This window comes from Zingiber officinale, chromosome 11B, assembly GCF_018446385.1.
Source record: "Zingiber officinale cultivar Zhangliang chromosome 11B, Zo_v1.1, whole genome shotgun sequence".
NCBI classification, from domain to species: Eukaryota; Viridiplantae; Streptophyta; class Magnoliopsida; order Zingiberales; family Zingiberaceae; genus Zingiber; species Zingiber officinale.
In genome coordinates, this window is record NC_056007.1 from 71,045,599 (window position 1) to 71,068,490 (window position 22,892).

The following is a 22,892-nucleotide window of genomic DNA, read 5'->3' on the forward strand; positions in this document are numbered from 1 at the left end:
ACCAAAACATAACAATTAAAATGAGGAAAAAGATAAATAAATAAATAATAATAATAACAACGGTAAATTAGAGAAAAATCCTGATTCACACCTTTAACTTTACATTTAATCTTCAATCATTAAAAAAATTTGTTTCCACTCTCTGCATGTAAAATTTTATTTGTTTCAATTCCCTCATACAAATATTGTTATTTAATTGCCCTTCATATTTTTTATATACAAAAAATCTAAAAACGAATATAATTTCTGTTAAATTCAACACTTTATATTAGAATTGAATATATTTTCTATTAAATTGAGCATGATTTTTTTCCTACTTAATATAATTCCTCCTAAATTCAGATCATTTAAAGAAAATCTAATATATTTTTCATCCAATTGAGTATCATTTAAAAAAATCTAATATATTTTCCATCCAATTGAGATAGAAAAATAATCATGCTCAATTTAATAGAAAATATACTAAAATGAGTATAATTTCTCTAAAAGTCAACACTTTATACTAGAATCGAATATATGTTCTATCAAAATTGTCCCTCATATTTTTTTTAGGTACAAAATAGTTTAAAAACGAGTATAGTTTTTGTTAAATTCTAGTTTAATGTACTTAATTTTAGAAGAATTATATTTATTTTTAGATTTTTTATACCTAAAAATATCAAGGACAATTATGTAAATATGTTTGATTAGGAAGTAGAAATAAAAATTTTTATCTATGTATGTAAAGTTTTATTTGCTAATGGTGGGACTACATGCAAATTTTCTCTAATAATAATAATAATAATAAATAAATAAATAAAAAAAAAAAAAACTTGACGTGAATGGTGCTATAAGATGCGATGCAAGTTGATAAATTTAATTTGAAAATTAAAATCAATTTATATGTTTTTTTAAAAGCTTTTTACGAATTTTCTTGTAGAGACTTAAAGTAGTGATTCTAAGTCAAGTTCCCCCTTTGGCCTGTGGATGATTAAATCCATGTGACGTCCGATACACGACGAAGTTGGGCAAACTACAACAAAAACATAATTTAAGACATGATTCCTGACTTTAATACAAAATTGCAACGTGAATTTGTGACTGAAGATTAAAGATATATTAAACATCTTAAATATAGTCAACTTGCCCCTAAAATTAAAAAGAAAATGGACGGTTAGGATTTAACGGAGCGGAGGTATTTTATTTTTATGAAAGCTGCAAACTATTAGTGGGGGTGCGTGAAATGACTTCTTTAAAAGTCTAAGGTCTTTTTAAAAGATACGGATATTAAAATAGAAATTCTTTCTTTTTTCTGCGTAAATTCACACCCACGAAATGAAAGACCGAATCATCGCCCATGTGAGTGGCGCGGTGATCCACATCGCTGTCGGGCACAGTTGACCTGTCAGAGGCTGCTTCGTCCTCCTACCTCGAAGGTATCGATCCAATCATTGAAGAAGGAAGCCAAGCAAGGAGGAAGAGAAGGAGGTTTCTGCAAATGCTTGAGGTATGGAAAGATTCACCTTAAGGTCGTCTCCCGCTTTCTTGTAGCCGCGATTTCTTCGAAGCAGTTCACTCTGCAGCTACCTCGACGTTCCCTCTTTCGAGATCAGTCCTAATTTTCCCTAATTTTTAACTGGTAACGTTATCCCCCCTCTCTCACGCTTTCTTGTAGCCGCGATTTATTCGAAGCAGTTCACTCCGCAGGTACCTCGACGTTTCTGCTCTCTCTCTCTCTCTCTCTCGACCAGTTCAAAGTCATAACTTTCCCTAGTCCCCCCTCCCCTTCAATGTTCGATCCTTGCATTTACTGTTTATCTCTCCTCCTTTTCTCGTGTTCTTCTGAACTTTTCATTCCTTGTCTTCGCCGTCTTGTGGTGGAGCTTTGATTTATAGATTACTTCCAGCACAACTTGCTCTGGGAAATTGGTTGATTTGCTTTGCCTTCAATTAATTGTTTTGTATGACTTGGACCTAGTCGGATTTATTGGTATTTATCGTGTATAAAAGAACCCTAAAGTTCAGATTTTGATCTACAATTTGTACAGTGGGATCTGATTTTTTTTTTTCTTCCTGCAGTTGAAGCCATCCCTTTGAATAGTTTTTAGTAGAATGGGGGCTAAAAGCTCAGCCGAAGGGAGAAGCCGGGAAACAAGGACTTCCACTCCTTACCGTGGAACAGAACACGCTGAGCCGCCCTACTCAGCACATGAATGGGATCCCCATAGCAGTCATCATCCCTATCGCAGTCATCACCGCCACAGCCATTTTCATTCTCTGCATGAGTTCCATCCCGTGGCATTCCCTTCCGAGTCGTCCCACTTCCGGTTGTTTCCACCGGCAGGCTACCCATCGGTGCCTCCAAATAACACAGTCCGCAATCAGAGGAGGAGGAGCAATTCTCCAACCGGTGGAAAGAGGCCCAAGTTGGAACACAGGTACTCAAGGATAGCCGATGGCTTCACTTCCTTGAACCAGGTAAGGCGTTTAACATTCTGTCCTCACAATATCAAGCAACAGAACAACATAAAATATATCCCCTCCAATTCCTAATCCCTTTAGTAAACCTCATGAGGCAAATTTAAATTTGAAAAAAAAAAAAAAAAAAAAACAGAACAGAAAGTATCTCTTGCTTCATGCATAGTATTTTGTGAATTTTAATTATATCGTAAAGGCTAAAAGGCAAGAAGATATTGGTACTTCCTCATCAATTGAATTGCATACCAGTTAGATTGTGTACAGAACTACATTTTTGTAATTTAAAAGGGATATATAAAGTCACCACAGACTCCAAGAGAGCTACATATAACTTATCCAATCAAAGTAGTGCCATGTAAATACTTGAAAAGTAGCCTATTACTATACTCTGATGATGTAACTTGAAAAGATTGGCACTTATAATCAATAATTCTGAAAGAGACTGGGGCTTGTAGGATAGTCGTCCATTAATACATCTCTCATCATGAGATAATTTGTCCAATAAAACTCGTTGACCAATAGCACATCACTTATTGGATCTTATCTTTAATGTGTTTGCTATTCTATCCACCGCACCAGCTAGTTTTGACATTCAAATCTGTTGTTCCAGTTTAGTTTTGAACTTTTGCTGAACAAGTTTCGAGAAGTTATATGAAGATTTATGCCACTGACCAACATTATTTTGAGACATCTTTTAAATCACAATAACAGGGGGAAAGATATGCAAATAATTAGAGAAATAGTAAGGAAGAGACGGTTGAACCGATAGGTATACTCCTATATTTGGAGATGATGAAGAAAAAGAAGGATATGAAGATTACATATCCTAATAATATAAGCTATTTAGAAAAGCCATAATTTTTACACATTATATTGGTGTAATGCGTGAAGGAGAGCCTTGACGCAACGGTAAAGTTGTTGTTTTGTGACCAAAAGGTCACGGGTTCGAATTCTGAAAACAGCTTCTTGCAAAAAGCAGGGTAAGGCTGCATACAATGGATCCTTCTCCAGGACCCCGCATGTCGAGAGCTTCGTGTATCGGGCTGCCCTTTTTTTTATATTGGTGTAATGCGTGCAACTTCAACAGGTAACTGAGGAGCTGGCAAAATCTGGGCTTGAGTCATCAAACCTCATTGTAGGAATTGACTTCACGAAAAGTAATGAGTGGACAGGTACTGGTGAATGGATTCTTGGGTTCATTAAAGCACAAATCTAACTCATTGTTCCAACAGGTAAGAATTCATTCCATGGCTGCAGCTTGCACCACATAGGAACTACTAAAAATCCTTATGAACAAGCAATCTCCATTATTGGACTGACCTTGTCAAAATTCGACGAAGATAACTTAATCCCATGCTTTGGTTTCGGAGATGGTAAGTATACATTCTGCTTGGTACTTCAATGTGAAAGATTCAATTTGCTTTTGAAATCATGACTTTATCATTGATGCAGCATCTACCCATGACCAAGATGTATTTAGCTTCTACCCAGGGAATAGACCATGTCAGGGTTTTGAGGAAGCTTTAGATCGGTATCGAGAAATTGCTCCATTTGTGCGATTAGCTGGTACCTATAGATTTATTCAAAATATGTATATATATATATGGCCTCTGTAACAAGTCATTAACTTGAATCTAACAGGTATTTTTGGTTCTAGGACCAACATCTTTTGCACCAATTATTGAAATGGCCATGACCATTGTGGAGCAGAGTGTAGGGCAATACCATGTTCTATTAATAATTGCTGATGGGCAGGTATGTTTTTTCTTTGTCCTAGTTGTGTTCTCTATTTGAAAAAACTAAATAAACAAATAAAAGAGTTTCTGGAATGTTGTTTTTTTGCAATCTTGTTTGTCAATTTGATACTAGGTCTAGTAGGTACTTTCTTAGGTATTCATTTGCATAAATTCTACTGAATTAACAAGAACATCTTTATCCGGAAATTGAATATGATTATGCAACTGAGTTGCCTGGCTTTGCCAAAAAATCTTTTCTTGTTTGGATATCTTAGAATGTTATGTTGGAGCAGGTAACAAGAAGTGTAGATACTGAAACTGGTCGATTAAGCCCCCAAGAACAGAAGACAGTTGATGCTATGGTCAAAGCTAGGTAAATGCACATAATTGCATGTTATGGCACTTCAGTCTATATTTCTGTTCTTGTCAGTGAAAGGAAACCAAATCATTCAATTGAAACTGTCTAGGGCATTCCACACTAGGAAGTATAATCATATAAATGTAATAGTTTCTGTTCAACCATGAATTATTATTTTACTTGAGAAAATGATGGTGGTGGTTTGATGTTTTTTCTCACCACTACAGCAATGAGTTCCTTATTTGTTTCATATCTTGCTGCAGCAAATATCCCTTATCCATTATTTTAGTTGGAGTTGGAGACGGACCATGGGACATGATGCATGAATTTGATGACAACATACCTTCTAGATCTTTCGATAATTTCCAGGTAAAAAATGTATAGCATAGCAATGTGTTCTTTGCTCATCCTTAAACAAACACATATCACAAATGATAGTGTAACATAAAAAAAAATGTTTCTGTAGTTTGTGAATTTCACAGAAATTATGTCCAAGGATGCACCAGAAAGTCGTAAAGAGATGGAGTTTGCTCTTGCAGCACTTATGGAAATACCTTTGCAGTACAGAGCAACATTGGATCTTGGGATTTTAGGGTATGAAGATAAAAATGTTCCTGGAAAATATCGTTCTTATGATTGTTTTCACTCATTCTTTACTGATGTTTGCACCATGATATCTAACTTCTGTAATGTGTGGCTTGTGACATGAGCAGTCAGCATGCCAATACATCACCAAGAAGAGTGGCCCTTCCTCCTCCTGCTGCTGTTCCCAATTCAGCACCAATTGGCTCACAATCTTTTCATTCCTCACCTGATTCTATGCAAAGCTTCTCATCTTCTTCTGATAGTACAACTCCAGCTCTAACAGTGTCAGTTGCAAGTACCTCTTCAGACACGGTAAAAGTCGCCGGACGAATGATGTCTTATTTTGCATTCTTATTATATTTTTGTCAAGAAGCAGACAAGTCTCATAGTATGTTAAGATAAGATGGATGGTCTCAGATGTGGGAATCATCATATGGAACCTGGCGTTTGCTTAATCAAAGCAATCCATAAGATAAACATCAAAGCTAAATGACAGTGGAAGCATCAGAAAATAAATCACTTGAATCTTTGAGGATTGAAAATAAATCTGTAGAGACATTTCCATGCTATAAAAGTGCATTAGGTGGGAACTTTTGAGTTGAACTACGCAGGATTGGTTCCTTTCAAGCAAACTTCTAAAAGCCTGCATGAACAAGAGAAATCCAAGAGTTGCAAGAACTGCCAGTTAAGCATGATGCTGCTTGGAATTATTGCACAATTGCATTGTTCAACCTAATGAGTGGGAAGTGTTCTGCCTAAGAATCTCCACAGTTAGCTAATGAAGTGTTTTGGTAGTTAACCTGTAACGGTGAAGCATAATCCTATAAAAGTAATGGAGGTCTGCACCTGCTTATTGAGGGCCAAAGCCTCTTCTGAATAGTTAGTTAGGTATGCACTAGAAACACCGAGTTTCCTATTAGTATACCATCTAAAATTGCAGATGAAATCAAACTCTTCAGGGAACCAAAATCATCAATCTCAAGTGAGTTGTACCCAGACCCAAATATCAGAAATAATGTTGACAAAGATATATAGTAGAAGGTATCAATATTTTCAAAGAGGGAGCACTGCAAAACTGAGAAAGTCAAACAGAATACATAAATGAGGGTTGGGACTGCATTGAATGGCTATTTCAGAGAAATACTGAACAGAATTTTCCAATTGTCAAACCGGGAGTTGAAGGAGGTATCTGATCATAATGATTGTGTTGCTGAGGATGAATGCTAGAAAATCAAATATTATGGTAAAAGAGAACTTAAGGTGCCAGCAATCATTACTCTGTCAAGAAAGATGTGGAGAACCAGATAATTGTCTTAATTTGGAGATTAATGATCCTGAAAGATATAGTTATTATGGTTCAAGCCTCTGAACAAACAAGACTGAGATAAACACACACATGACATGGCTTGAGTTGGCACTACAGATTGTCCATAAGCAGATTTCTTTGACAAGGAAAAAAGTTAAGCTAGAAAGATTACTATAACCACAAAGCCTTCTTTAAAAGACAATAAAACAACCAAAGAGTGGCCCAAATAGTCTATATATCTCAAAGTAGACGTTTCTCTCTGAATTGTAAATGAAATAAGGCAGAGGTCTAGGTAGGCGAAGGCACAATTGGTGGAAAGCTGGAATCTGAATCTTAGCAAAATTGAATCAAATCTAACAAATCTGAACCTTAAAAAAAATCATATGCCTATTGGCTGTGATCCTCCTTTTCCTTTAATAACTCTATAGGCTGAAAAGACATCGATCTATCAAAATTTTCTTTGGCTTGATTTAATATTCAATTAGTTGGATCTAATTACAGAAATATGGTTTATTTGCAACATAAAAAGATTGTTTTTACTGAACCTCCATGTTAAAGTCTGCACAAATTGTGTGATTGTTGACTGACACTCGATTTAATGACTGGACTACGTTACTTGCATTGACAGGTTTGCCCGGTTTGTCTTGCCAACCTCAAAAACATGGCATTTGGCTGTGGGCATCAGGTTTGAGTCGGCTCAATTACTTATGATATGCTTAATTTTTGTTGAAATAGAAGACAATTTTTTTTGTTTTTATTATTGACGGTATGTTTCTGAACCTGCACCAGATATGTCGTGAATGTGGGCCACTTCTCAGCTCCTGCCCCATTTGCCGTAGAGCAGTTGAGACAAGAATAAATCTGTATTGATGCACATATTTCCTGGACAAAAGGTGGCCTTTAAGCTTTGGAATTCCAATCTCAGACACGAGAAAGCTTTGTCAATGTAAAGTTGTGAGTGGCAATATCATGTAGGAAGAATTAAAGTTGTGAATGGCAATATTAAGTAAGCTGTATGTTCTAATAGTGTAAATTAATAAACAGGCTTTGAAGAGTTTGGTCATGAGTTTTTCTTAGTTTGTAGTCCCCCGCAGTTTATTGAGCCACCTCCAAAGATGTATGTATCAATTTCATCTTTTAGCGTCTCTGTAATCTCTTGCGTTGTCTCTTTTCTCCAAGTCGAAGTTGTATATTCGATAAGAATTGTTGGTGTACAGGAAACATATCAGAAAATGAATTTGGAAAATGTATATATATTCCTTAATGTGTTATGAAGTAGTTTTTTCTTTCATCCTTAAGGCTACATATGATAGGTGTGCATGGAATGTAAATCTTGTCATAACATGAGAAATGTCCCTGATTGGAATGACTAATATACACCATTTCGTCATTGAGCTTTACACTCCGTCTCAGGATTCTACCATTGCTCTCATACCTGAAGGATTTCAGAAGCAGAGAACCTATTTGAACTCATCTGTCGAACCAATTACTTATTGGCCTTTGTTTGCTTACACGAGTACAATTCCAATACAACCACCAAGGCATTGTGATCATGTAGCCTAATTGGATCTTCCTTTCTAGTCAAGAATAATAAAAGTACATCATGATGTCTGAGATTCGAATCTCGACAAAGTCGAGGTAAATATCTCTTCCCTTATGTGTTAGTCACTATTCTAAAGGTTAGTAGCTGCCCGTGATTTATCTCCTTTATGTTGGCCCTAGAACGAGTTGGTAAGGGCGTTGGAAACTAGCATATTCGCTTTTTGCCACCAAAAATAATAAAAGTAAAAAAGCAAAACATGTCAAAAGACACAAAACCTTAAGTGGAAATTCCATCTCAATAATAATTGATCATGTCCGAGTGCTGAGTCGATGTACGCTGGGTACGTGGCACTCCCGATGATGACGTGTAGATCTTCGACTGCTGCGAACCTCCGGCGATTGCTAGCAAGCACAAAATCGAGCCGGGAATGGGTTCCCGGCAACGGCCCTCCGACGCTGAAGTCAACTCCGGTGGAAAGAGAGAACGATGAGAATGAGAACTGTAGCTACAGTGATGTAGAGTGCATACCTTCGTCGGAGTCTGGGGGTCCTTATATAGGGCTCCCGGGAGGATGCGTGCACTCATCGTAAAGCGTGCACTCTCCTCAAAGCATACCTGAAGTAGTCGTGTCAGAAAAGCGTGTCTGACGCCATACCGCAACTGTCCGATCATATCCCTGACAGGACAGTGGAAACTTCCACCGTACGATTCTCTGTATGACCCGGCCGCCGGCCATGCTGCCCGTCGACGGCAGTTGTCTCGAGGTCGATGTCACCCACTGCCCCTTTTGTGCTCTTCTACGTTGTTTGTCTGTTACCGGGCCAAGCAGGACGACCGCTTAAGCCTCCCAGCATCCAGTCAAGGGTCGTGCCCGGCCGAGCGAGAAGCCCACTCAGCCACACACTCGGACGAGCCGCACTGTCTAGCTTGGCATTCAGCCAGGCGGACAGACCGCTCGGCCGACCAACTCCCCTTTTGAGCGTCGGCAACCTGACCTGCGGTTCGGTTCGGCTGCGTGCTGGTTCGGCTGCTAGGCCAAGTCTTGTCTCCTATCGGCGGGAACCATTGGCGGGCCCCTTGGGCTTTGACTTCCCGGCCCACGTGTCGTTGACCACTGCCACTAGGGGCCCCCTTATCCTTATCCCCGGATCACTTGCCTTCCCCTCAAGTCTAGTCGAAGGAGGTTGTAGGTCCGACTGACTGGATTATTAGCTCAGTGGTCTGATGGCCGCTCGGCCATTGATGTAAATGTTTTTCTGCACGGGCCCAATGAAAGCGCCCTTCGGCCGTCCGACGGATTGCCTGATAGAACTTGTTTAATTTCTTTCCGCTAGCTGCGGGGTCGGTTGTAAGTCGGTCCATGCTGACTTTTTTAGAATCCCCTCAACATTCGCGCAAATCCTTGCCATTAAGGCCGAGCATGCGTCCTTGAACACGTGATGGCGCTCATTAAATGTGATCCTATGCTCGGGCGCCACCTGGCGCTGTCGCCATCATCATGCAGCGGTGGCGTCACTTCCGATGGGACCCTCGGCTGTTTGAAATGAACGGTCAGATGCAGGCCTCGGGTCCTATGACCTGAATCCGACCGCTGGGCAGCATCGGGCCCATCCTTGTAAAGCCTTCATCGCTATCCCCCGCCGCACTTCTACGTTCGAGCGTTCAGAGGCCTTCGTTCGCGCTCCGTGCTCCGGCGAACCAGTTTCCCAGCGTCCCGGCAATCTTTCGCCTCCTCTCTCTGTCATCCTTTCCTGTAAGGATTCCCTGCCCTTTATCTTCTTCTTTATGCTTTCTTTAGTGTTCTAGCAGGCATCTGTGTTCGATTTGTACTGTTCCGACCTTCTCCTTCATCCATCCTTCTGTTCTCTGGTTCTTGCTTTTTCTACTGTTCCGGCGATGGCGAGCACCTTGCAACCATCCAATCCCTCTCGCGGCCTCTAGTATACGACCATGGAGAGCCGGTTCGATGAGGGTGACGCGACGAACTTCGTCCGCGACTTCGAACTCCCATCTGCCTATAGATTAATATTAGTTACCTCATCCGATCGGCCACATGACCCGTTGCCCGGCACTACTTGTTTCTTCCGAGACCAGTTTGTAGTCGGTCTGCGTTTCCCTCTACATCCGTTTATCCTTGAAGTGTATAATTACTTCCGCCTCCCGCTCAGCCAACTCGTCCCAAACTCATTCAGGTTGTTGTGTGGAGTGGTCATCCTCTTTAGGTTGCACGACATTCCCTTAGTCCCCAAGATTTTTCATTATTTCTATTATCCCAAACAGTCCAAGTTGGGTACTTTCCTCTTCCAGTCGCGGATCGGTCTTGTTTTCTTCGACAAAATGCCGACCTTGAATAAACATTGGAAGGAGTATTACTTTTACCTTCGTCTTCCCAAGCTGCCAGCTTTCTGAACCAAATGGCAGACCGCCGTGCCGACCCCGTCGGACCTTGGTAAATACAAGAGCCAGCTGGCCTACCTCCATGCAGCCAATCAACTGGTCGGGCAAAAGTTCAACATCCATAAGCTACTTTGTGAGGGTGTGTTGTACATATTCAGATTGAGTCCGATCCGAACGAAGCTTCCGAGCAGCATGGGTAAGCGTTTTCCTCGCCCCCTTTCCTTTTGATCTAACTGATTTATTCTTCTTTTATGCAGCTGACATCATGTGGCACGCCAAGGCCGCTGATCGGATGAAGTTGAGGGCCGCCGAGATAGAGGCGACAACAGCTAAGGAGATGGCCGACCGGGGCATTGAGCTGGTCGGCTCACACGAGGGTGAAAGCGAAGAAGATCCACCTGTCGTCGGAGAGTCGGCCGTTCAGGAACTTGTAGCCGAGGTGGTCGGCGATGCTATTTCATCTGCTGGACACCCTCCGCCGGAGGACGCTGGGCCTTCGGCCGACGACGCTCCGCTGGTGACACGCAAGCGGCGCCGGACGGATCCTCCTGCCCATTCGGCCACATCTGTGGAACCGGTGTCAGAGCATGTCGGCGCTCCTTCTGCAGCAGTCGACCCAACCCCCGTTTCGGTCGAGGCAATTTCCTCGGATCGAACTCCCTCACAACTCGATCTACCAGTGGCTTCCCTAGAAGCGCAGCCCGTTAGTTCTCTGCCCCGAGCCCCTCGTCGGCTTAGGCGCTCGGGCATAATCTCCACTCTGCTTGGCGAGTCGTCCGGTCGCTCAATTTCAGCCCAGTCTGATCCGAGCGGCCGTCGAGTGATTAAAGTTGTCCTACATCTCCCAACAGAATAATTCCTTCTGGCAGCTGATCGGCCGACTGCCCCCGAACATCAGATCACCATCCGCAGACCACTTGCCAAAATATGGGAGGATGCGAGGGCCCATGTTACCTTAATGACTCCCGGTCAGCTCGGCAACAGCCACTTACAGCAGGCTAGCAGGGTATGCCCCTCAAAACTCCTATATGACTATTTTGCTTGGTTCTTGATATTATTTCGTCTGAGCGCAGAACTGGGTGGAGAACATCGCGGCCAGCAAGCGCCTGGCGGCGCTGGAGAAAGAGTTGAAGAAACTTCAGATTTCTGGAGGGGTGCCATCTCAGGGGCCCTCGTACGCCATGCTTCGAACCGAGTTGAATAAAACAGTGAAACTACTGGAGGTCGAGCGACACAAGTCTTCTGGCCTGGAAACCAGGGTGGCTGGGCTCGAAGCCCAGGTTAAGTCTCACGACCAGAAGATCAAGCTAGCGACCAACAGGAAGAATAGGGTCATTTATGATCTAGAGGCAAAGAATGTGCAAGCCCGAGCGCTGGAGCAATGCGTCCAAGAATTGATTGGCTTGCTATCCACCGAGCGGGAAAGCCGATCGGTTGACGAAGCTAAATTTCAAGGAGATAAGAAGGATCTCCAGGACGCCCTCGAAGTCGCCTGAGCTGCCTTCAAGGAGTATCAAGACGGCGAATCAGGTCGCTTCGCGGTGATGAGGCAGAACTATTTCCGCTCGGACGAGTTTGGCGAGAAGTTCAGCGATCGGCTAGTCCTGGCCTTTAAGGAAGCCATCCAGGCTACAATTGCTTATCTGAAGGCAAAGGGTCATCTTCCGGAGACGACGTCTATTGCCCCCAAAGACATGGCCGGATTGCTTGAAACCATCCCTGAGCCAATCTTCGATGTTCTGGAGTGAAGAGCGCCTTTAAATTTTGGGAGTTTCATCTGTATACTCGCCGTTCAGCGAGTTAATATTATCCGAATTCATCTGACTTTTATCCGACTTTTGTCTATGTACTGGTCATGCGACGAGTCAATATAACCTTTCAATTTTGTTCTTGTTTACTTCTCCGAACACATTCTTTCCGAGCAGCATTCGGCGGTCTTTGGGCCGAGGAATTTATAGTCGCCGGTCCGACTCTGGGATTTAACGTCGTCGCTCAACGCTCTTCAGGCCGGGGGGTTTATAGTCGTCGGTCCGACTCTGGGATTTAATGTCGTCGCTCGACGATTTTTGGGCCGGGGGGTTTATAGTCGTCGGTCCAACTCTAGGATTTAACGTCGCCGCTCGACGGTTTTCGGGCCGGGGGTTTATAGTCGTCGGTCCGACTCTGGGATTTAACGTCACCGCTCGACGGTCTTCGAGCTGGGGGATTTATAGTCGCCGGTCCAACTCTGGGATTTAACGTCGCCGCTCGACGATCTTCGAGCCGGGGGATTTATAGTCGCCGGTCCGACTCTGGGATTTAATGTCGCCGCTCGACGGTCTTCGAGCCGGGGGATTTATAGTCGCCGATCCGACTCTGGGATTTAATGTCGCCGCTCGACGGTCTTCGAGCCGGGGGATTTATAGTCGCCGGTCAAACTCTGGGATTTAACGTCGCCGCTCGAAGTGATTTAATAAGTATGTCATCTACGTATACCTCCAAGCTTCGTCCGATCTGCTTTCGGAACACCTTGTTCATGAGTTGCTGGTACGTAGCCCCGGCGTTCTTCAGTCCGAACGACATTACATTGTAGCAATAGGTGTCATCCGTCGTAATGAAGCTCACTTTCTCTTAGTCTTCCCGGGCGAGCGGCACTTGGTGGTACCCCTGATAAGCATCCAGCATGCATATCAGCTCGCATCTAGCGGTCGAGTCCACCATCTAGTCAATTCGGGGTAGAGGGTAAAAGTCCTTTGGGCACGCCTTGTTTAGATCATGAAAATCGATGCAGACCCGCCATTTGTTGTTAGGCATGGAGACCAGTACCACGTTCGCTAACCTGCTCGGGAACTGTACCTCACGTATGTGGCCGACCTCTAGGAGCTTCTCGATCTCCGCCCGTATTATGACATTCTGTTCGGCACTGAAGTCCCGCTTCCTCTGCTTAACGGGCCGAGCGTCTGGCCGGACGTGAAGCTCGTGCTGCGCGACGTTCGGCGAGATCCCTTGCAACTCGTGCGTTGACCACGCGAAGACGTTGTGATTCTATTGGAGGCATCTGACCAACTTTTCCTTCCGTTCTTCTTCTAGATCGGACGCAATGAAGGTGGTGGCATCCGGTCGGCCCTTCCGAATCTGTACTTCCTCCTTTACTTCATAAACTAAGGTGGGAGGCTTTTCAGTTATAACATGTACATCGATACGGGGGGCCTTCCGAGCGGACCTCGACTCGGCTCGAACCATCTCCACATAGCAACGCCGTGCCGCCAACTGATCGCCTCTAACTTCTCCCACTTGGTTTTCCACGGGGAACTTGATCTTCTGATGGAAAGTTGAGACGACAGCCCGGAACTCGTTGAGGGTCGGTCGACCCAAAATGACGTTGTACGCCGAGGGAACGCCCACAATGATGAAGTTAGAGGTCCGCGTTCTTCTGAGCGGTTCTTCCCCGAGCGAGATGGTCAACTTCATCTGACCGACTGGTTGGACCTCGTTACCAGTGAATCCGAACAAGGGCGTAGTCATTGGTAGTAGCTCTGCCCTGTCGATCTGGAGCTGGTCGAACGCCTTCTTGAAGATGATGTTGACCGAACTCCCTTGTCAATAAAGATGCGATGAATAGTGTAATTGGCTATTACCGTGCGGATGATAAGGGCGTCATCGTACGGCACTTCCACTCCCTTGAGGTCGCCAGGACCAAAGTTGATCGCCGGCCCGTTCGCCTTCTCTTGGCTGCATCCCACAGCATGTATTTCCAATCGTCGGGCGTACGACTTGCGGGCTCGATTGGAGTCACCACTTGTTGGTCCACCAGTGATAATATTGATTTCCCCCCGAGCGGTGTTACTTCTATTTTCTTCTTCCCGAGCAGACGGTCTGGCTCGCTCATGGGAGACTCGAGGGTTGGCCCTTGGCTGGTGATGTTGCTGCTGATGATGATGCTGCTCGGGTGAACACCTAGCTATTCACCGCTCGACATTTTGATGATGAGCTCGCCTATCCAATGAAGGTGATCGGCGGTGATAGTTCCTTGGTTCAGGTTGGCTGACCGGGGGGAGACTTCGGCAGTTTCGAGTGTTATGAGTGGTTGATTGATGGATTCTGCAAAACATATACATTCATACCTTGCCTTTTTGTCTAGGTCGTTTGGCCACAATGTGCTGAACGACGGGCGACCGGGAATCTAGAGGTGGCCTCATCCCCTCGGCATGTGGTCCTCTCGGCGGTTGTTGGCTGGTGTGCGGTCTACGTTCGATCGGGGCCGAAGGCTCGCTTGATGCTTCCTTCTTTCGGGTCGTATGCGCTTCATCCACGTTAATATACTCACTTGCTTTTTTCAACATGTGGTCGTAGTCGCGAGGTGACTTCCTGATGAGCGAGCGAAAGAAGTCCCAGTCGACTAAGCCTTGTGTGAAAGCATGCATCATTGTCTCGGACGAGACCGCAGGGATGTCCATAGCTGCTTGGTTGAAGCGTTGGATGTAGGCTCGGAGAGTTTCTCTTGGCCCTTGTTTCATGGAAAAGAGGCAGACACTGATCTTCTGGTAGCGTCGGCTGCTGGCAAAGTGATGAAGGAATACCGTTCGGAAGTCTCTAAAGCTCTTAATTGATCCGTCCGGCAATCTCCGGAACCAGCGTTGTGCTGAACCGGACAATGTAGTGAGGAAGACTCTGCATTTGACTCCGTCGGTGTATTGATAGAGAGTAGCAGCATTATCGAACTTACCGAGGTGGTCGTCCGGATCGGTTGTACCGTTATACTCTCCGATCGATATGGGAGCGTAATGCTTTGGGAGAGGGTCTTGTAAGATCACCTCGGAGAACTGGCGATTGACCCGCTCGGGGGATGACTCAGCCCGCGGCGCCTTCTCCTTCCTGGCGTCCCGTACGGGCGCTTCATCGGACGACCCCTGGTTGGCTTGGGCCAGCTTCGACGGAGTCTGGAACAGTGCCCGATGGAATGAAATAGGGGCGGGCGACGCGTCTCCTGGTGTGCCGGTCTGCTCCTTATTCTGTGCCCAAGTAGAGTATTGCTCCAGGTCGGTCCACCATTGCCGCTCAGCTTGGGCTTTCTGCTGTTGCTTGACCATCTTCGCAGCTCGCGCTTGGATGAGTGCGTCGAGCTCTTTGGGAGAGAGCGTCACCATGAGTTGGCGTCCAACTTCTTCCATCTCCTCGGATCATATTCAAGTGTGTTCCCACAGACTGTGCCAATTTGATCCTGTCCGAGTGCTGAGTTGATGAACGCCGGGTACGTGGTGCTCCCGGTGATGACGTGTAGATCTTCGACTGCTGCGAACCTCCGGCGATTGCCTGCAAGCACAAAACCGAGCCAGGAAGGGGTTCCCGGCAACGACCCTCCGATGCTCAAGTCAACTCCGGCGGAAAGAGAGAATGATGAGAATGAGAACTGTGGCTACAGTGATGTAGAGTGCATACCTCCATCGGAGTCTGGAGGTCCTTATATAGGGCTCCTGCGAGGATGCGTAAACGCATTGTTGGTGCAATATCCCTCAGGTCAAGGTTGACCTGGTTGACCAAGCTTGAGTCTTGGTTTGGATTTCGATGTTTGACAATACAAGACTTCAATGATTTGGACAAGTGCAGGTGTAGTTGTTCATTTGGGGAGATTGTTTCGTGCAATTCCCCTCTGATCAGGGTCTGATCAGGTTGGTTGAAGAAGAAGTCAAGTAAGTCAAGGTTGACCAGATATTTGACTGTGAAGTCCTAATTGGGATGTTAGACAGAAGGAAAATCCTGGTGAGTGAAGCCAGGTGAAAGACCTAGTGAGTGAAGCTAGGCAGATGGAAAGTCCTAGTGAGTGAAGCTAGGCAGTATGAAAATCCTGGTGAGTGAAGCCAGGTGAAAGACCTAGTGAGTGAAGCTAGGCAGATGGAAAGTCCTAGTGAGTGAAGCTAGGCAGTGAGAAAATCCTGGTGAGTGAAGACAGGTGAAAGTTCTAGTGAGTGAAACTAGGCAGTTGGAAGTCCTGGTGAGTGAAGCCAGGCAGATGAGAAGTCCTGGTGAGTGAAGCCAGGCACGGGGAAAATCAAGATGGGTTAAGGTTGACCAGACATCTGGTGAAAGTCCAAGTAGTTCAAGGGATTGACCGGATACTTGGCACGAGGAGAAAAGTCCAAGTGGGTCAAAGGGATTGACCAGACACTTGGTGAGGGAGTCCTAGCAGGTCAAGGGTGACCAGATGCTAGGCATGATGTATCAACAAGTCAAGGTTGACCGGATGTTGGTTTGAGGGGCTTGGGACTTGGTTTTGGGCAAAAACCAGCAGCTGGATTCATCAGCTGATCGATTGGCTGGAGCCCAATCGATCGGCCGATCAATTGGGGAGTCCCCGCGAGAAGCCTTCATCCCAATCGATCAGTGGATCGATTGGGAGGCAGTCGCGAGCGCACAGAAGCCTGCTGGATCGATCAGTCGATCGATCCAGAGGCCCCAATCGATCAGTGGATCGATTGGGAAGCTGCGATTTGTCACGATAAGCCTTGGATCGATCCGTTGATCGACCCAGGCATTTCCTGAGAGCACAGAGGCGCTCTGATCAATCAGTGGATCGATCCAAAGCCCCCCCGATCGATTGGGAGCAATCCAATCGATCGGGATTCTACCGTTGGCGTCGTATTTAGCTGCAGGCGTTCGATTCCTTCAGGAACGCATGACATTCATCTCAGATCTTCACAGCAACTCCACAGCTTCTCCACAGAGTTCAGATCGCCAGTTCTTGAAAGTTCTTGAAAGTTCTTGGAGTTTTTCCAAGTCAAGAGGTGGATCTACAGCTGAAGAAGAGAGCTAGGGTTAGGGTTCCCTTGTAAGCGTGTGCTGTATTTTTGTTTCACTTTCCCTTCCTTCTTGTAGTGTGAACTTGTAGGGCTTCTCCACCTTCGGTAGTTACCGAAAAGGAGTGTTTATTAGTGGAGGTATGTGTGAGTGTGTGGATCCTTGGACTAGTCACCTCCTTTGGACGTGGATACCAAGTAAATCTACTTGTTAGCGTTCACCGGAATCATCGCTGGAAGGGGCAAACAAAACAAGCAAAGCTAGAGGGTGAAGAAGTTGGAGCAAATTCATCAAAGTCAAAGAATTCAAGAAGCTCAACTTCAAGATGCAATTCCAAGATGGACTTGGTTTTGACACACGGGTGCCTCCACCATTCACAATGACAAGCTTCGATCTTTGGAGATCAAGGATCGAAAATTTCTTGATGGTGGAGATAGAGCAATGGTTTGCTCTAATGGAAGGCTTCGAGGCTCCAAGAAATTAATGTTAGGATCGATGGTCGCGGCTAGAGAGGGGGGGTGTGAATAGCCGCCCCAAATCGTTCGTTTCTTTCTACAAATCAAGGTTAGCGCAGCGGAAATAAACAATAGAAACGACAACGGAGAATAGCAAACCTCAAACTCGTTGATGTAACGAGGTTCGGAGATGAAACTCCTACTCCTCGGCGTGTCCGTAAGGTGGACGAAGCCTATCAATCCGTCGGTGGATGAGTCCCCGGAGAACCGGCTAATAAATACTCCTTGTGGGTGGAGAAACCTCGCCACAATAGCTTGCAACAGCAATATTGAAATACAAAGAAGAGCAAGAACAAAATACACAATGAATGTACGAATACTCGCTTGCCTTCTCGTCGACTGAAGTCCCGGATGAAGCACCAACTTCACGGATGAATGCCAACAAGCAACTCAGCCAAAGAAGCTCACACGAAGCTTCGGAGCTCAGCAAAGCTCAAGAGCACAACTTTCAGAGCTCCAAAGGAGGAGGAAGAAGAAGGAAGAAGTAGCGAGAAGCCCTCGATCTCCTTTTATAACACCGCAAAGAAGACAACAAGAAGACGGAGATAGCGTTGTCACTCATAACTATACCAGACCGATCGGCTCCACCGACGATCGAGGCCTCCCTAATCGGTCTTGGGACCGATCAGACCTATGCTGATCGGTCCCGGACCGATCAAGACTCTTCACGCAGAACTCGCCCAACTCTCGATTGCCTCGATCGGTCGTGGACCGATCAGTGTGGATCGGTCCACGCACCGATCCTCCTTTCTCTTTGCATTACTTGCTCGATCGGGTCTCCTGGACGATCCAGTCTTGGTTTTTGCCCAAACCAAGTCCAAACCAATATCCGGTCAACCTTGACCTCTTGGAACATCATGCTTAGCATCCGGTCACTCCCTTGACCTGCTAAGACTCCCCACCAAGTGTCCGGTCAATCCCTTTGACCCACTTGGACTTTTCTCTTCGTGTCAAGTATCCGGTCACTCCCTTGACCTACTTGACCTTCTCAACACCAGATGTCCGATCACCCTTGATCCATCTGGATTTTCCCTTGCCCGGCTTCACTCACCAGGACTTTCACCTAGCTTCACTCACTAGGGTTTTCACCTGGCTTCACTCACCAGGATTTCCAATCTGCCCGGCTTCACTCACCAGGACTTTCCAACTGCCTGGCTTCACTCACCAGGACTTTCACCTAGCTTCACTCACTAGGGTTTTCACAACTGCCTGGCTTCACTCACCAGGACTTATCCGTCTGCCTGGCTTCACTCACCAGGACTTTCCACATCCGGTCCAGAGAACGAGCTACCGAGCCCTCTCTGACCACAGTTCGGAGAACGAGCTACCGAGCCCTCTCCGACTTCCCATGTGCCAAGCTTCCATACTTGGACTTCTCCGTGCCAAGTCTCCATACTTGGACTTTTCCCGTGCCAAGCTCCCTGCTTGAACTTTTCACCATGCCAAACTCCCTGCTTGGACTTTTCCCGTGCCAAGCTCCCTGCTTGGACTTTTCCGAGTCAGGTCAATTCACCTCGGGTCAACCTTGACCACGGGTTGCACCCACAATCTCCCAAGCTTGTATCCTTGTAAAACATCAAGATACAACTTTTCTGTTCACGTCAAACATTGTCAAACATAACTCGTCAAACATCAAAACACAACTCGAGTCAAGTCAACTCGAGTCTGGTCAACCAGGTCAACCTTGACCTAAGGTTGCACCAACAATTAAAATGGCAAAGTTCTCAAGAGGAGCAAATGGAGCCCGGAGCAAGTCCAAAGGTGCGAAGCAAATGACAAGGTAACCAAATTATTGGTTAATTTATTGCCCAGCACAATTCTATTCAAAATTGGACAATATGAAGATGCCAAAGAGCTTTGGAGCAAGTTGGCTAAGCTCCATGAAGAACCCTCCACTGTACCGAATCAAGAGGAATCAAAAGAGGGTGACTCATTGGAGCAAGACCAAGAGGAGGACTCCGAAGTTGAGAGATGCTCAACTTCCAAAGAAGAAGTCCAAGAAGCTTCATCTTCAGAGGAATGCAATGAAAAGGACAAGGAGGGAGCATACTCCTTGTTCCATATACAAGATGAAGATGATGAAGCCTCCACCTCTAGGATTGAGGGGGAGCAATCTTTGGTGACGTCGGATCAAGAAGAAAAAGAAGTTTCTACATCCGGGTCAAGAGAAGAAGTGGAGGAAGAAGCTTTCACCTCCACAAGTCAAGCTAAATCAAAGGGAGGAAAATCATTTACGGATCAAGAGGAAGCCTCTATCTCCAGATCCAAAGGAGAAAGTGTCATCCCCACACATGAAGGTATAAGTGTGTCAATTAATAATAAAAATCATATCATATGCTTTGAATTTAGGGAACATGGGCATTACAAGAGTAAATGCCCTAAATTGACCAAGAAGAAGGGCCAAGTGGCACAAAAGGGCAAGGAGAAGCCCAAGGAGACAATCCCCAATACAAAGAAGAACAAGGAGCACATTGTGTGCTTCTCTTGCAATCAAAAGGGGCATTACCGAAGTCAATGCCCTAAGGGGAAGAAGGTGGTCAAGGCTCAAGGAGAAAGCTCAATTCAAGGGGGAGCCTCCAAGGTAAAAAGAAAGGTAACTTTTATTGAGCCTACCCCTTTAAATTATGGTAAAAAGCATGATAGTTCAAGTTTATATCATTTTAATGCTATTTACCATGAAAATAGGAGGTATGATAAAGTTAAGGAAAATCATGTAGCTTATCATACTAAAACCTCTCAACCTAAGTTTAAAAGGGTAGATAGGAATTTAGGCAAGAACCCTAAGGATTCTAGGTTTTTGCTTAAGAAAAAGAAAAATCAAGATTTTAGTGAAAAATCTAAGGTTGAGGAATTATGGAAGGAAAATCAAGTCTTGAGGTCAATACTTGATAAATTAGAGAAGACCCTTAGAAAAATCACAAATGGAACACAAGGGTCTAAGAGTAAAAACCTAGGTTTAGGACAACAAAAGTCATCCAATGGCCATAAAGGTTTGGGATACAAACCTAAGGCTAAGAATGATGAAATTTCTTACCATAGGTTTCCATATAGTTATGGAACCAACCCTAGGTCTAAGGGTCAAGTCAAAAGTACAAGGGAAGTTATCCCTAGGAGTATTTTTGTAACTAAGGTGACTAAGACATCTAAGAAGTCTAACAAAGTCACTAAAAAGGTCACAAGGGAAGAAATCCCTAGGGTTGACCTAGAAAATGTGATCAAGGCTTTTAAGAAGCCAAACAAGGTCACTAGGAAGGTATCTAGGGAAGTTATCCCTAGTGAATACCTAGAGCATCCAAGAGCACCAATAGGTTTTGGGTTCCTAGGAGCATTTTCTCTACCCCATAGATGGGTTAGAGAGTGTCAACTCTAAGAAGAAGGGTAGTTAACCCAACTTTGAAGAAATTAACACTCAAGGAGCATTTTCAAGATTATTATTAACCTTTGAAAATGAAATAGATTTATGATTTACTCTTTGAAAGAGTAAAATGTGCCAAATTTGAGAAGTATTGATTTTATTTTAAAATGGCACATATTGGGAAAACATAAGGAAATACCAAGTTGGGATTGTGGTATTTTCTTAGTGTTACTCTTGTGGAAGAACGAAATATGTCAACATTTGAGGAATAAGCTTAATTTAAATTGACATAAGTTAATCAAGAGAACTAGAAATGCCAATTTAGGTTTTGACATTTTCTTAGAGCGTTTAGAGGGCAATCCAGGTTTAATTTTTAACTTAGCTAAAGGTTGAGGATACTTAGATAGGTAATCTACGTATTTTATTCATGATAATTTACCATGCTTTGTTTGCCCATTACATGCCATGGCATCATGATTATGTTTGCATTCATACCTTATGATGAAAAACACAAAAATACCATGTCATGGCATACATACATCATGTAGTTATAGAAAATTTTATTTTGAAAATTATTTCTTTTTTATGTATGCCATAACATATCATGCATGATTTTAATTCCTTAAAATTAAGGACAAATGACATTTATCAACAAGTATCAACAAGTGACATCCTAGGTGGATGTTCAATACCCACAAAATGCCTAGATAGATATGTATGATCCCTAAATTAGGGTAAAACCAAACTTTACATCTCACAAAGACTCATAAGGTGACTTGTATGTGTTTTTAGTGCACATTAGATACAAGTGAGATGTTAGGATGATGAACAAAACTCAAGATGTTGATTTAGTACTCTCTTTTGAGTTTTAAGTTCATCAAAACACATAGTTATGTGTTTTCCCATCATTGGGAAAGCTAATATACAAGTCATGTGCATTAAGCCCAAGGAACATGGTGGGATATTGGTTTTGAAAATCATTTTAAAATACTTTTGGAAAACCTTGGTGAAGGCTATATTTTGATAGTAATCACCATTGAATAGTTAGACACAAACTTGAAGAAAACACTAAAGCTTTTGCAAGTTTTCAAGTTTGTGTCAATCTTTGAAAATATGATGTATTTTCATAGAAAACTATTTTTCCATGATAAAATATACCCTAAATAATGTCTATACAAATTTTCACAAATTTTGGAATTTTGTAGATTTTTCTAGGGGTTTCTGAAATTCACTGAAAGTGAATTTCAGAACTATCAGGCCTTCAATCGATCACCGGATCGATTGAAGGGTCTCAATCGATCACCGGATCGATTGAAGGGTCTCAATCGATCGGGCGATCGATTGAGGGCAGGCTTCTCGCGAATAGAAGCCGTCTGGATCAATCCACCGATTGATCCAGCCCTTTTGAATCGATCAGTGGATCGATTCAAGCTGGTTCAATCGATTGGAACCCAACTCCAATCAATCGAAGATGCTGATTTTGGCTGGGAAAGTTTATTTTCAGCATTTTGAACCTATTTTAGTCTAGGTAACCACTCATAACCCCTCAAAATACATTTGTATACATAAAAAGGGTGTTTTCATGTTGAAAACAAGGATGGATTGGTTGAGTAAGACTAAATTAAAGTTTAGGTTGAGGTTTGGTTTCAATATTGAAGTGTTTGAAAAAGGACAATAAGCTGAGCCACTTACAGTCAAAGTATCTGGATGTCGAGCTACCGTCGCCTTAATTTCTTTCAATAAAACATCACTGAAGAGTTTCACAAGACAACATTTCGGTAAGGAAACTAGAGAAATTTTTTTTTAAGATAACTCTTATAACTGGAAACATGAATAGCACAACATTCATCAAAATTATCGATTGTC

The 22,892-nt window shown here is 44.0% G+C and overlaps 1 protein-coding gene across 2 annotated transcripts; it reads left to right on the top strand.

Annotated features, from left to right (window-relative positions):
* Positions 1 to 1,319: 1,319 nt before the first annotated feature.
* LOC122035213 (E3 ubiquitin-protein ligase RGLG5-like) lies at positions 1,320 to 7,698 on the top strand. Of its 2 annotated transcripts, none has more exons than XM_042594628.1 (12): positions 1,320 to 1,618; positions 2,059 to 2,457; positions 3,545 to 3,629; positions 3,690 to 3,830; positions 3,910 to 4,023; positions 4,115 to 4,212; positions 4,487 to 4,566; positions 4,815 to 4,920; positions 5,018 to 5,145; positions 5,265 to 5,448; positions 7,071 to 7,127; positions 7,232 to 7,698. In XM_042594628.1, the coding sequence occupies exons 2-12, from the start codon at positions 2,092 to 2,094 to the stop codon at positions 7,310 to 7,312; spliced, it is 1,440 nt and encodes a 479-aa protein (XP_042450562.1). In that variant the 5' UTR covers positions 1,320 to 1,618; positions 2,059 to 2,091; the 3' UTR covers positions 7,313 to 7,698. The 2 variants fall into 2 exon arrangements, with proteins under 2 accessions (XP_042450562.1, XP_042450561.1); XM_042594627.1 differs by having other exon boundaries at positions 1,320 to 1,486.
* Positions 7,699 to 22,892: the final 15,194 nt, after the last annotated feature.